Consider the following 14254-nt stretch of genomic DNA (forward strand, 5'->3'; position numbering starts at 1 on the left):
CGCGAGCTCGGCACTCGCGCACAACTGGGCTCGGGGTCAATAATTGGGCCCAAACCTCAATGAAAAAGGTAAGCGCAAGCCCAATTGAAGAAACTGAGCCCGTGCGCGAGCCCAATTGAGAGAAATGAGCCCGAGCCCAATTAAGAGAAATGAGCCCGAGCCCAGTTGAGACAGATGAGCGCGAGTCCGAGTGTCTTCGAGCCCAGTCGAAAGAAGTAAGCGCGAGTCCGAGTGAGGACAAGCCCTGTTACGACAAATGATCGCGAGCGCAAGTGATCGCGAGAGCCCAGTTGAGGGAAGTGATCGCGAGAAAGCCCAGTGCAAAATGGTCGTCTATGTTCCTCAATGGGCCACGATCGTTAGGAAGGGCTTTGGACGGCTCATTTCCAGATCACTGGATTGGTCGAGGAGGACCCATTGTCTGGCCCCTAAGACCTCCGTACATCATTTGTGTGTGTGTGTGAAGGATGTGGTCTACAAAACCCCAGTACCTGCAGGAACTACGAGCTTACATCGGCACAGCATTCAAATACGTCGCAAAAGACATGGTAATCCGGACGTGGGCGAAACTCGAATATCGCTTAGATGTCTTGCGTGCTACAGATGACGCACACATTGAACTCTTGTTAAGCAACTATTAAAACTTTAGGAGTGTGTGAACATTATGCCATAAACCGCACCTTTCTATCTATCCCCATTTCCAACTTATACGCGATCGAAGTTGGAAAGATCATTTTGGAACGCCCTGTATAAAGGAATTTTAGTAAACGAAATTCCTTAGAAACTACTAGTTGCGTGGTTGCTAAGGCGTCTACTTATCAAACAGGTGACTCGTGTTCGATCTGCAGCTACAGATGGAATTTTTCTCCTTCCAATGAAACTCAGACGGCGTAAAGACCGAAGTATGGTCCTAACTACATGATGTCCTTAAATGCCGAGGTTGCGGAAGATTGGACCCTTATTTTCTGTCTTGAATGAGGTCAACTTCTAATTATTTATTTTACAATGTGATATACAAGAAAGTTAATGAAACCAAAAATATTTTAAAATCAAATTCCAACTACTTCGGAAATATCCCTCGTACATGAGAAAGGATTAGATAAATAATAATTGGTCCATATTACTACTGTACATTAATAAACGAAAAAAACAAATAAAGAAAACAATAAAATTTATTGTAAAGATCTATGTACGTATTAGACAATGGACTACTTTTCGTTGGATTCTTATGACGAAATACTGTACAAAAAAACTGAAATACCCGCTATTCAAAAATTTGAGGTGCATTACTTTCCACAATTATATACAAACAGAATAAAACCTGAGACTGACAATATTTAATACTTTTTGTACAATACACAGTTTTGTGCTTTCATAAGAGTGTATCATCATTAAAAAAAAAAAAGAAAAGAAAAAAGTGGTATACCACAATGCACGATGTTGTCAACAAAAAAATCACGTTTACACGAAAAACTTCGAAAATGTAAAGGCACGTAGTTACGTTGTTTCGAAAAGAGATTCATAATTACTGAACACATTCATTCCGTAAAATCTGCTATGGATAAGTTTTCCGTAACTTAAGGTAGATTAATTATTTCACTTGCTTACTGAATAATTTTAACATTTTCTGTTTCGGTATTGCAACTTAAAAGAACAGAATTATCACTTTTTTTAAAAAATTTTCTCCAGCTAGTAATTTCTTAGAAATACAGGGTGATTCAGAGAACGGGAAATTTTGAAGGTTGTGTTGGCAACAGTGGGCGTTTGGTAACACTGAATAACGTATGTTAGCCTGTCAACGACATCCTGCCATTTAATTATCATGGACGCTTGCAGTGGTGCATAAAGTGTTTTTGCGATCAAAGCGTTTTACAAGTACAACGACACTGTGGAGGGGCTACGTGGAGAATTTCGCCGTCATTTTAATTTAGAAAGCCACGATTATGTTCCATCAGTACATGCAATTAAAAGATGAATACGTAATTTCCAGCAAACTGGTTCGGCAATGAAAAAGAAACCTCCAGGCCGTGAGCTAACGAAAAGACTGCGTAGAAGAGCTCACATGCAAGATATCTTAAAAGAATATATATATATACTGTATGTATTATAAAATGGCATTATTTTTACTATTAAATGACACAAGTAATTGTTTTTATGAAATTATTTAATTTTGAAAATTTCCTTTTTTTTTAAATCTCTGTATAACTGAAGAACGTGTGGTAACAAGGAAGAAAGATCATAATGGAGAGATGGGGATCCGTAATGAAAATAACCTGTCAGTAATGGAAAAAAAAAGGTGGTGATAAAGGTGTTAACACATCGTAAAGAACATAACTTATATCAGCAATTTTATTTTAGGTACTTTATATTGTACACAACTATTGAGTTTTTAAATATTCTGTGAAGAGAAGTACGTTACTGCTCTTCATCACCTTGAATAATTTCTCTTCAAATTTTTGAGCAGCAATCTGAAAAATATGATACGAGTTACTGTAGAAAAATCTGAATATATATCAGATAGAAGTACTGATTTGATGTTTAGTTTGTATATGACCTATTAAAACAAGAATTTTAGGAATGATCAAAAAAATGGATCAAAAGATTGCAATCGTGGCCAATAATTAGTTTTTGGATCAGGGGCCATAAAATTCTTGAACGGTGCCTAAATCGAGGTTTCCTATTTTCTACGGAATAAGCACATCATACTGAGTTACGTGATAGTTTGGGTTTGGCTACATTATATGTAGTTCTCCAGACATAAGGCGTACAAGAAAATTTTTGAAATATATTGGATATTTTACTCCAAAAATAACATGCATATGAATGTTTAGGGCTTGCTTTCTAAAACCTTCATCTTTATAAGGCGTAGCTTTAGTCAATCCCAAATTTATGGTCTTCGCGTTCATTACAGTAATCTAAAAATACTGATACCCTCACTCTCAACAAACACTCAGCTTCAGAACTTTTACTTAGATCATCAGTTTTATTCAGTGCCGTGCCGTGCGGGCGTGGGGGGCGGCAAGGCCACCGGGCGCCGAAGTAAGGAGGCGCAAAATTCAGGAGGAAAAAGGAAAATATATACATAAAATGGAAGGAAAAAAGTAAGTGTTCAAAATCAAGGCAGGGTTTAATTTTGAAAATTTTCTTACGCTTCGCGCCACCCAAGGTGGCGCTTCGCGGCTGTTCTGTCGACTTCAATCATATGTACGGGGGCCCTATCATATGCTCTCGCCCCAGGCACTGATTTTCAATGGCACGGCACTGGTTTTATTTAAAAGAAATATGATCCACCTATTATCTGAAAAATTATGTATTTACAACTTACAAACATTTTCTGCGTCTACCTCAAAAAAGAAATTTAAAAGATGCTATATGAAAACAGGTTCCTAAAAATATTCCGGGTTAAGACACATTGTACTGAAAAGGCTTAAGTTACGGAAAACTTCACACGCAAACAGACTTCACGATTCGGCTGAAGTGTCACTTATTGAGGCACAGATGTACGCTATCCCAAAAAATTTGAGGAAATAATAATAATGATAATAAAAGACAGATGTAAGGCAAGATACTTGTCAAAAGACTTCTACTTATGGGACGTAGAAGATATATATAAGAAAACAACTATTCTTGAATAGAATTCTACACTCAAACTTGATATTTCTTCCTTAATTCTAGAATTGTCCATTCGGTAATTCCTTCTTCTGCCAGATCCTGCTGCCTATTCTGCAAACTCAGGTTGAGCTTCTCCATCAGTTGCTTACAAGTGGCCTTCTCAACAGAGGTTAGGAACTGAAGACTTAATGAAAACCTAACAAAAATAAAGAATAAAGCATTGTCTTCATAAAGCATAGCACTTCGAATTTTATAGAGAAAGCTCTCTTAACAATAAAATGTGTACAATTTTCAACATAAGAAAAGGTTACCTTTTTCCTTAGAAAGCTTACACTATTAATGTTTTTTTATTGTCACAATATCTCAAGGAAACTGGGTTTTTATCTACCGCTGTCCCATACAACTCTAATGCTCTAATGTAATCAATGTGATCACTAGACATCGAAATGAAATGAAATCTTTAAGTTTTACGTCCCACGATTATGCCGGTTAGGCTAAAGGAGACGGTGATGATGAGAAATGTGTGAAATGGTGGTTAAGAAAGTGGGAGGAAACGGGAGAACCCCGAGAAAACCCACGAGCACGGTGTTTGTCCACCACAAAGTCCACACGGCGCGAGCTGGGATCGAACCAGGGACCCCAAGCACCGGAGGTGAACGCTCTACCACTGAGCCACCGCCCCCTCCCTACACTAGACATCGAATTTTTATGCAAATGCATATTTTGTTTCCTTATATGCATCTCTGTTAAACTTGGCAATGGTTTCTAACAATAATAATACAGCTCGAATTTGAAGTTTTATAGTTCATATAAGTGCATATTTCATAGGTTACCGCATATATTAATGCTTAAGTGTATAATCAGCATATTCTGTAAGTCATTATTTCAGACATATGCAGGCTCGGACTGACATGGGCAGGAATCCCTGCCGGGGCCCTCTCTCTCTCTCCCTCGTCATATATATATATATATATATATATATATATATATAATGAATGTTGAAGAACATGGAAAGTAAGATAAAACATATCCGCTGTATTGGAGCATAGTTAATCCTTGTAGTTTGTTCCATTCCCAGAATTCGGTAGCCCCCAGCATTAAATGTAGTCTTGGGGTCTCATTATTGGAATGAAACTAACAGTATTATAAAGTCCTATTTGGGGCCTAGTACGAATATATTTCAACAATATGATGAATGGGGTCCATAAATGCCGAAATCAGACCCCATGAAACAGAACAGGTCCCTACCTTTGGGCCCCATTACCATGCGTAAATGAAGCTGACAGCTTTATGAAGAGCCCCCTTCCTTATTGCAAGACTGTATTAAACTTCTTCTTCTTTTTCCACTACTACTACTACTAAATAATAATAATAATAATAATAATAATAATAATAATAATAATAATAATAATAATAATAATAATAATAACTTAATGTACTTTGTAAGGCTCTTATATGCTACATGGGGTTCTCCAAGTGAGGTTCCTGCCGGGGCCCTATACCCTCCAGTCCGAGTCTGGACATATGCTTATAGCATTCAATAAATCCAGTTTTTATTTGAATTTTCAACGCATTTACATGTCTTTGCAAAAGAACGGGTTTCTGCATGGGAGGATGGAAGAATGTCTAGTTTGTGAAGGACCAATAATGTTAGCAACCAATCAGTAGAGCAAAGATGCTTACAATTGCCAAGACATTAAGAGAAATTTGATAGACATTATAATAACGTGTCAACATCAATTCAGAAAAAAAGTGACGCAAGGAATGTTGCTCAGTGAATACTTAGCTCTAGTTGATGAAGTTCAGCACGAACTCCAGTCAATTCCTGGTTAATTTGGGCACTCTATGGAAGATAAATTAATGGATGTTATTGCCGGAAACTCCGACTACAGAAAAATTGACATCTATTGATGTTGACAAGTCCTTTTCTGGCTACAAATGTCACAAACTGACACCAAAAAAATGAAGAGAAGCATCTTGTGATATACTGTAAGGCTAATTACGGGAAGGAGTAGTTAGAAATCGTGTTCTCATATTACTGTATTTATTTTATCTCCTAATTTGAGTGGAGTTTAAAAAGTTAGGAGTATATAAACTGTAACTGTCATAAAAATAAATTCTAAAGAAAAGTCCCTGAAAGGTAAAATACACTTTCGATGTTATATATCAACTACAAAACTTTGTCACAACTTTGCTGTACGATTGAAAATGCTCCCTTTTATTGCATTAGTGATGCATATTTTAACACATCATAGTTCCATGCATATTTCATGAATTTTAAGTATATAAAAATCAGATGTCTAGTTATCACACATATTTCTTTCTTACTATCATATAGTGTAACCAATGTGCTTTCTAGTCAACACAAAATACGTCACATTCCCCAGTCAAGTACATGTAACGTAATGCGTTCTACCACTACGTGTTTTTTTTTTTTAAATGAAAAATATATGGCTAATATGATACGAAATCTGTATTGATGCTATGCATATAAGATTGGAACAATTGATTCCCGAAACAGGCATGAAAATAATATGAGGTTGGTGCAAAAATTACAACCATATGGTGGTGGTAAAGCATATTTCAGCTCAGAATTAATTATATTAATCAAAATAAGAACCATTAGAATCTATGCATTTTCCAACAAGAAACAAATCTATTGATTTCGGTAGCATAAAAATCTCGAATTCTAGAACGGATGAACTCTTGGTTGTTGAAGACCCTCTTCTGCAGAAAATTATCTAGGTGCTTGAAAAAGCGGTAATCGGTTTGAGAAATATATGGGAGTAAACTGGATGAGGTAGAATTTCGTATCCCAGTTCGCTCAATTTTTGTGCAGTCATTTGTGAGGCAATAATGATCTGGTGTGATCGTGGAGAAGAATTCATCCCTTTTGATTGACTAACGACGACTCTAATTTTGCAGTTGTTGGTGAAATCTGTACAATTCTTGGCAATATGTTTCTCATGTGATGCTTTCACCATAGTTCAAGAAGCTGTAGTAAAAGACTTCACGTTTTTTTTTTTTTTTTTTTTTTTTTTAATTTTTTTTTAAGCTTTAGTTTGAGAAAGTACTTCGGTGCCTCATTTCTGTCCACAAACTGCGCGGAACGCCGTCGAATCTCATATAGGATCCATTTCACATCGCATGTCACAATGCGATTCAAGAAACTTATCATTTTTATTGCGAAGAAGCGCAAAGCACACTTCGTATCGGCTAAGTTTTCATTTAGATTGTGAGGTATTCATTTGTAGAGCTTTTTTAAATTATTATTATTATTATTCCTCCATTTGGTGCAAATGTCGAACAATTATTGAATGACAACGTTAAGTTCTGCAATCTTTCGAACGTTTCGTGTGGGTAAACTTCGATAATGACCTTGAATCGCAAAAGGACGTCCACGACCCTCCTCATCTTCAAGGCTCTCGTTTCCTTGACGAAACGTTTGGAACTACTGTTGATCTTTACGTTCATTGGTGGTTCCCTGGTCAAATGCTTAGTTGATACTTCGAGCAGCTTCTGCAGCTATACGTCTCCATTTGTAAAATAAAATTTCTCGAATTTGCTTTCTTTCCAGCATTATTTAGACAGCCTAAAGCACATACAAAAATTAAACTTCACAACAACAGCAATTGCAATAATAAGCAGAGCAAACTTCGCTCTTTAAAATGGTGTATTACACGACCATTGTTAAATAAAAGCTTTTCCACAATTAAGCATCTAAGTTTAAACTAACAAAAACCGCATTTATTTTTGCACAAACCTGACAACATTATCATATAACACAGGCAGGTCCAGCTCAATATCTCAAGCGGGCCACATAGTCTTTAGTGTACAGTACTGAGTGCCGCAAGAAGAAAGTCATCTTCATAGTTAATGCTGTATTTAAGAAGTGAATAGACACATAAAATCTTATCTAAACTATAGTTCTTTTAAAAAAACAGAAGAAATATGAAAAACCGGAAAGTAATGAATTCCTATTATTTCTTTCCCGACACCAGGCTTTTTTTTTTCTCCTTCTTTCTTCCTGTAACCAGCTTTCGTATATCCGGAGATATGCTACTCGAACTAGTAAATTTTCAGAACGAAGGACGGATGAATGTTTATTAAGCTGGATCACATTGAGAACGTGCTCCTTTTCGTAAGCGAGAAAAGTTATTCGCTCTATAAATTATATATTTTTTATTTTTTGGAGGGGGTGAACGGAGGCAACAGAAAAACGAGTCAAGACCCGCGACTTTGACATGCCTGGTATGATACTAAAACGGTACACTATAAGCCCTTTCGCTAAAGACTATTAGTCAATTCGGTGGACGTTTCTTTATCATGGAAACCAATTCGATGTTCCCTTTTGGTGTCTGTTTGCTTCTACATTCCGCAGAACTTGTAGAAGCCTCCTTCGTGTTGTTTTGTATGACATTTCGAGAATGACAAGGAAAAACAGTCATTAGCCTAAATACTACTCGCAAAAATATTACCCTACTCACATACAAATATGCCTTTCAAACCAACGTCACATCATTGTTGAAACAGACTCCACAAGCATCACATAACACTTATCGGAATATTCATGGGTTCGGATACTTCTACCTGTTTCTGCCCTGCGTCCATGTAGGCAATCGCTTTCCACTTGAGAGATGACATCAAGCGAGCACCGCTAGCAAGCAATAATACAAGCTCTCTTACAAATACCTTCCTGCTTGAACTACTGCGCTCCCTCATCATTAAGACGAAAAGGCACTTTGGCTCTATTTCGTAATCATTGTGGCTTCATCCACTCTGACGCTCGTGTGTTGTTTCTTCTACTCCTATCCAATTACATCCTTCCTTTCCAGGCGTTATTTACAAAACACGTATAAATACTCTTCTATTTTACACATATGTCGTCATACAACAATGAGCACGCATTACGTATTAGTTTACCAAACTAAAGAATCCTTTAATGTTTGTAATCTGAATGTCAAAGTTTCCTAAGCAGCGACATCCTATGAATCAAATAGTCTCTCGAACATACAACTAAATTCATTCACTCTTGAAAAACAAAACTGTTACTCACCTCTTGGCTTCTGTTAATGCTTCTAACAAGCCAACCACTAAAATGATCTCTAATGTATTAGGCGAAAACGCAAGAAGGGCTTGCAATATTTCGCCTAAAATACCAACAGGTATTTCTGAGCGAAACAAGTGTCCGAGGGCACTAGGTCCCATGCGCTTCAACAGAAGAAGGCGATCACATATGTCAAGACCTCTCCAGTGGTGGACGAATTCATGTGTTGTCGTTGGTAGACGGTCATTATCCTATAGGACAAGCAAATCAATGGAAACATCAACATCCATTTGGAAATAATATCAATTATCGATTTTCGGAAAAACAAATGCATATTGCTACAATTGATATATATACAGTAGACTCCAGAGTACCCGAACTAATGTGGTGGAAGGGAAGGCCTGGGTTCTATGAACTCACTTCTTTATGAACATTAACATACCCCAAGAACAATTTACGAATACAGTAATGTACGTATTGTACAGTTTTAATCAGAACCAGCGGCAAACGTACTGTAGTGTACCAGATAGTAATGATGCAATTTTTTTTTTTGGGGGGGGGGGGCACAAAGATTCTTTTTAGAAGACACTAGCTGAGAAGAATGAGTTCAGTGTATATCATGTGAGGTCTGGGCACACACAGAATGTGTCAGTCTTTACATCTGTAATTATTGTTATTGATTTAGACTGAATGTGTAATTCCATAGCGATATTCCCTCTTAATACTTACTTAACTTACAAAATACCCCTAATGTGTAGACTATTTAGAACTGTGAATTGTGCCTAATACCACGATAAGACTATTTCTATCAGCACTTATTTATACTTTTAATAAGCAGAGTATGGTGCAGACTTAATAGTATCTTACAAGTAAACCTACTTTTGTGCCTAACAGAACTTACAAGGATATCAAAATACAAATTTAAAAAGATATCTTCTTTTCATTTTGCAACATAATTATTTTCTGAAGGTCTCGTTTCTAAAAATATGATTTCGGAGACAATTGAACAAATCGTCATAATCGTGGCAATATATGGCAAATTTTTAAAACTGGTTACATAATTTTAGTGGAAGTGTTGTTGGTTTAAAGAAATATATTTACTTCATAATCGCGGTCCTTCAGTTCGGCTTTATGAGCCAAAAACAAAATGGTATATCGGTTTTGGTGCTTTTCCTCTAAATATTTCCAAAATTGATTTTTGTGTGTGTTTAATACCGTATTCGTTAAATCATTTCTGATATTTAAATTCGTTACTTTTTCGACGATCTGAATATTGGTTAAAAAAGGTAACGGGGCTAGGAAGTCCTCTCCCGTCCTTTCGAATGTTTGATTTGATGATTTTGGGTATAATATCCTTTTCAGCTGCGAGACTATGTAAGAAGTCAATCTACAGTTTAATGTGGGATCCAACCCACATGAGCTTCCGCCGGGAACCGAACCTCGATCTCCCACGCGAAAGGCGCATGCGCTAACTGCTTAGACACAAGAGAGATCCCCTCTCGAATGTGTCCTTGATTTTTACTTTCCGATTTTTCACATATAATTATTATAATTAATTATATATTTATAATTTGTTTAATGCTAAACAATAACAATAACAATACAATACAAGATTTGCCTGAAGGCATTATTTCTTTACTTTTGCAGTGACGCGCAAATCACTGAAATGCGCCATGCTACATAATAGGTCGAGATGCGAGAAATTAGTGTACTTTACGCTGAATAATCTACTGTATTTGTCTTAAATTATTTAAATTTACATTTTATTTGGTTATTTTCATTTAAAATCAAACATATATATTTTAACTGAAGAAGGCACGCCATTTTTTTCTGGTATCGCGGACACGATGGGCATCATTTCGTATGTTTGTTACGTACTTTTACAATTTGTAGGTCTTTTTCCCATGTTCTTTTTTATGGCATTGTATGTAATATATCTGTATTTTTACGTATTGAACTTCCGCCCCGCTGATCATTAAATTAAGTAACTAAAGAGGAGCTAAGTATTTCAATAAACAGCAAACTGTGAGATGTGTTCGGAAATCTCCTTATTTTTTTCCCATTACTTCGAATTTTTTTTTTTTTTTTTTTTTTTTTTGCCAATTGACAATTTTAAGGGACTAATCAGTGAATACTTATACAAACCAGTCAATACTTTGATAGGATTCCCACACATTTGTACAAACTGTTTTCCCTGACAAGTTCATCTATTTCACTGACAAAAATTTGTTTAATTTTTCCATTTTTCCCTAACCTCATTATATACCTAAACTAAAGATAGGGCACTAGGTTTCTACAAAATGGGTCGACCTATAAAATATATGTAACCATATACATATATATTGGTACGGAATTATACATGAACATCAGAGTGGAAAAAAATCATGATTTAAAAAAAATCATTTTTGATGATTTTTTAAATTTAAATCCATTTTTTAAATTTAAATCAAATCTTTCTCCTTGTATAATACAAGTCGCGGGCTGAAGAAAAAGCATTACGAATTAGTATTAAATAGCAATTATGCCATTTAAGTGAAAGTATTGGGGTTGAATTTTGAATTAATCCCCAATCGTTAACCTATATCAATCCCAAACAATGTTTCTTAACAATTTTAAATTATGGCTTTTGTTTTTTGGTAAATTATAGACTTTCTGTCAAGCATCATCCCTATTTATCCTAAGATCATGATTCATACCTCCTCCTCTTCAGAATAGAACAGCCTTTAAAACGATAACATTCACATTTTCCCTATCATGTCCCTGAAACTGAAAATTTTGAGAGAAGTCGGGATTTTTTCTGATTTCTTTCAAATTTTGATCCCCTCTGGATTCCCCTGTGTTAACGAACAGATCTCAAAACCAACTGGGAAATACTAAGGGTGTACTAAACGCGTGTACAAAATTTCAAGCTTCTATCTTGAATAGTAAGGGCGGGAAAAATATTTAACAATGAGCTAAGAACATCCCCACAATACCCCAGATGACTCGAATGCAATATAAAAATTTCCTCAGACATCCCTATTTATCCTAGAATCATGATTTGTACATTATTCTCTTCAGAATAAAACAGTGTTTCAAACGGTATCATTCAAATGCCTCCATCGTGTAGGCTATCTGGGGCTGGAAAATCACGAAAAAAGGGATTTTCTGTTAAGAAATATCCCCCTTTTTTTTACTTTTTACCCCTCTGTACCGCCTCTGTTTAAAGGAAAAGATCTGAAAAATACTAAGGGGTGCAGTGAATGAGTGTCCAAAATTTCAAACTTCTGGATGCAAAAGTAAGCCCGCGAAAAATAATATCCGCAAATACCCCAGATTCCCGTATAAAACAGGATCTCAGGCAATAGTTTCCTGAGACATCCCTATTTATCCTAAGATCATGGTTCGTACATCATTCTCTTCAGAATAGAACAGCCTTTCAGATGGTACCATTAATATGTCTCCATCTTAGGCAGGTAAATCGCGAAGAAAGCTATTTTTTGTTAAAAACATGCAATTTTTTCCCCTCTATACCCCACTGTTTTCACGTACCTGAAACATAGGGTGCACTGAACGAGTGTGCAGAATTTCAGTCTTCTGAATGCAAAATGTAGGCCCACCAAAAAATAATAAAAATAGGTACAACAAAAAATATCTTTTTTAAATTTATGACGTCATCACATCCTATGTCTCGACGCAGAGAGGCGTGAAAGCATATGTAACGTGCTCTACAATGCCTTCAGTCCTGAAAACACGAAGTAAAAAATTTTACTTTTTTAATCGAATGATGAAGATTTTATCCTATCACCTAAAAATAGGTGATATTTTAAAAGGTTAAGCGTTAAGGAAAAAGTACAGCAACGCTTATCAAAGTGACACTTTTTGTCCACAAAAGTTACTGATATTTGGCAGGGGCATATTTTAAAGGAAATTGTAACTAGCTTGTGGCACGAAACACATAAATTTTGCCTAAAGTTATAAAATCTAAAAAAAATTCGGAGAGGGGATAGGACACTTCTAAATACGCCCTATTATCTGGGAACAAATATATAGACGCGCATACAAAAGAATCTTCGTCTTAAATGTCGATGGTGATTTCCCCGTTGGAATAGTTAACGATTTACAATATAAACCCTACGTTACGAAGAGAAGAAAACAGGATTGCCCTGTTACCCGTTCAAAACGGGATTTTCCCTAATCATCCTCTGCATGACACTTGTTTTCATACTATGCTGTACATACCGTACATTTGAGTCTCATTGTGTTATGATTATATCTTCCATATTCGAAATAACAGAATAGAAACGGGATTTTACTTATTTTCACTTTAAATTATTTCGGAATTTGATTTAAACCAACGATTTTTATTTAAAAAAAAAATCAAGTGATTTAAATCTTGATTTAAATCAATCCACTCTGGTGAACATACACAAGGTATTAAGACTATCAACTGTTGAGGAGTTTCGCGGCCCCACTCCAAAGACTGACATTTGATCCTGATAAAATCTGTATGGAACCTGAGAGAAAATATACTCTTTAAAAGTAATAACCAGTTGACAATGCTCGAAAGGCATTGCAAGAGCAAACTTAGAAAGAAATAATTTTTTCGAAGTTTACATGAAATTGTATATTACATTATTTGATTAAATTCAGTCAATAACTAATGACGCATTAATTATTGAATCAGTAACTAATGACGCATTAATTATTGGGTCAATAACTAATGACGCATTATTTAATCAATAACTAATTACGCATTAATTATTGAATCAATAACTAATGACGCATTAATTATTTAATCAATAATTACGCATTAATTATTGAATCAATAACTAATGACGCATTAATTATTTAATCAATAACTAATTACGAATTAATTATTGAATCAATAACTAATGACGCAATAGTTATTGAGTCAATAACTAATGATGCATTAATTATTGAATCAATCACTAATGACGCAATAATTATTGCATCAATAACTAATGACGCAACAATTAGTGGAATTTTGAATCAAAGGACGCAATAATTATTGGATCAATAATTAATGGCGCTCTAATTAGTGGACTTTTGAATCAAAAACTAATGAAGCAATAATCATTGAATCAATAGCTGGTATTGGTACTGAATCAATATTGGTTATTGATCAACACCAATATCATCTCTTTATGACTTACGGTTCCCGAGATATACGGCTCCTTACCTCTCCCAAAATCAGAACTTTTTTGTCCAATATCTCCGGAACGGTAAGAGTGACGCGAAAAATTCCATCACTTCTTTCAAATAGTTTTTGATACTCCCTCGAAAGGGCGCATCAAAATTTTTAAAAAATCGCAAATAACAGACACACACATACAGACAGAGAATTCGGTAACGAACTTTTAAGGTTCTTTGAAAATCAATACATCTGTGTTGATGTTATATGCGAGCGCATGCACACAATGAAGTCGGTTAATTATGATATCAACACTGTCAACGGTTGAAAAGGTTCATGGTCTAGCTCCGATGACTATCGCCAGATCCTAATAAAATTTATATAAAATCACCGCGAGAGTATTCAAACAAAAAGTAAATTAACAAAATTGAAGCACCTCCGTCGAAATTATGCATGATCAT

The 14254-nt window shown here is 35.5% G+C and overlaps 1 protein-coding gene across 2 annotated transcripts in view; it reads right to left on the reverse strand.

The window, feature by feature from the left end:
* Window positions 1-1154: 1154 nt before the first annotated feature.
* LOC145670119 (dynein axonemal assembly factor 19) overlaps window positions 1155-14254 on the reverse strand; it is a 54817-nt gene continuing 41717 nt past the window's right edge. For both annotated transcript variants that reach the window (XM_081738489.1, XM_081738492.1), the window contains exons 4-5: window positions 8669-8910; window positions 1155-3808 (exon numbers count right to left, since the gene is read on the reverse strand). In XM_081738489.1, the coding sequence (XP_081594615.1) occupies window positions 3646-3808; window positions 8669-8910 (405 nt within the window). In that variant the 3' untranslated portion in view covers window positions 1155-3645. The remainder of the gene's footprint in view (window positions 3809-8668; window positions 8911-14254) is intronic.

This window comes from Thermobia domestica, chromosome 2 (genome assembly GCF_964235325.1).
Source record: "Thermobia domestica chromosome 2, izTheDome1.hap1.1, whole genome shotgun sequence".
Taxonomy (NCBI): Eukaryota; Metazoa; Arthropoda; class Insecta; order Zygentoma; family Lepismatidae; genus Thermobia; species Thermobia domestica.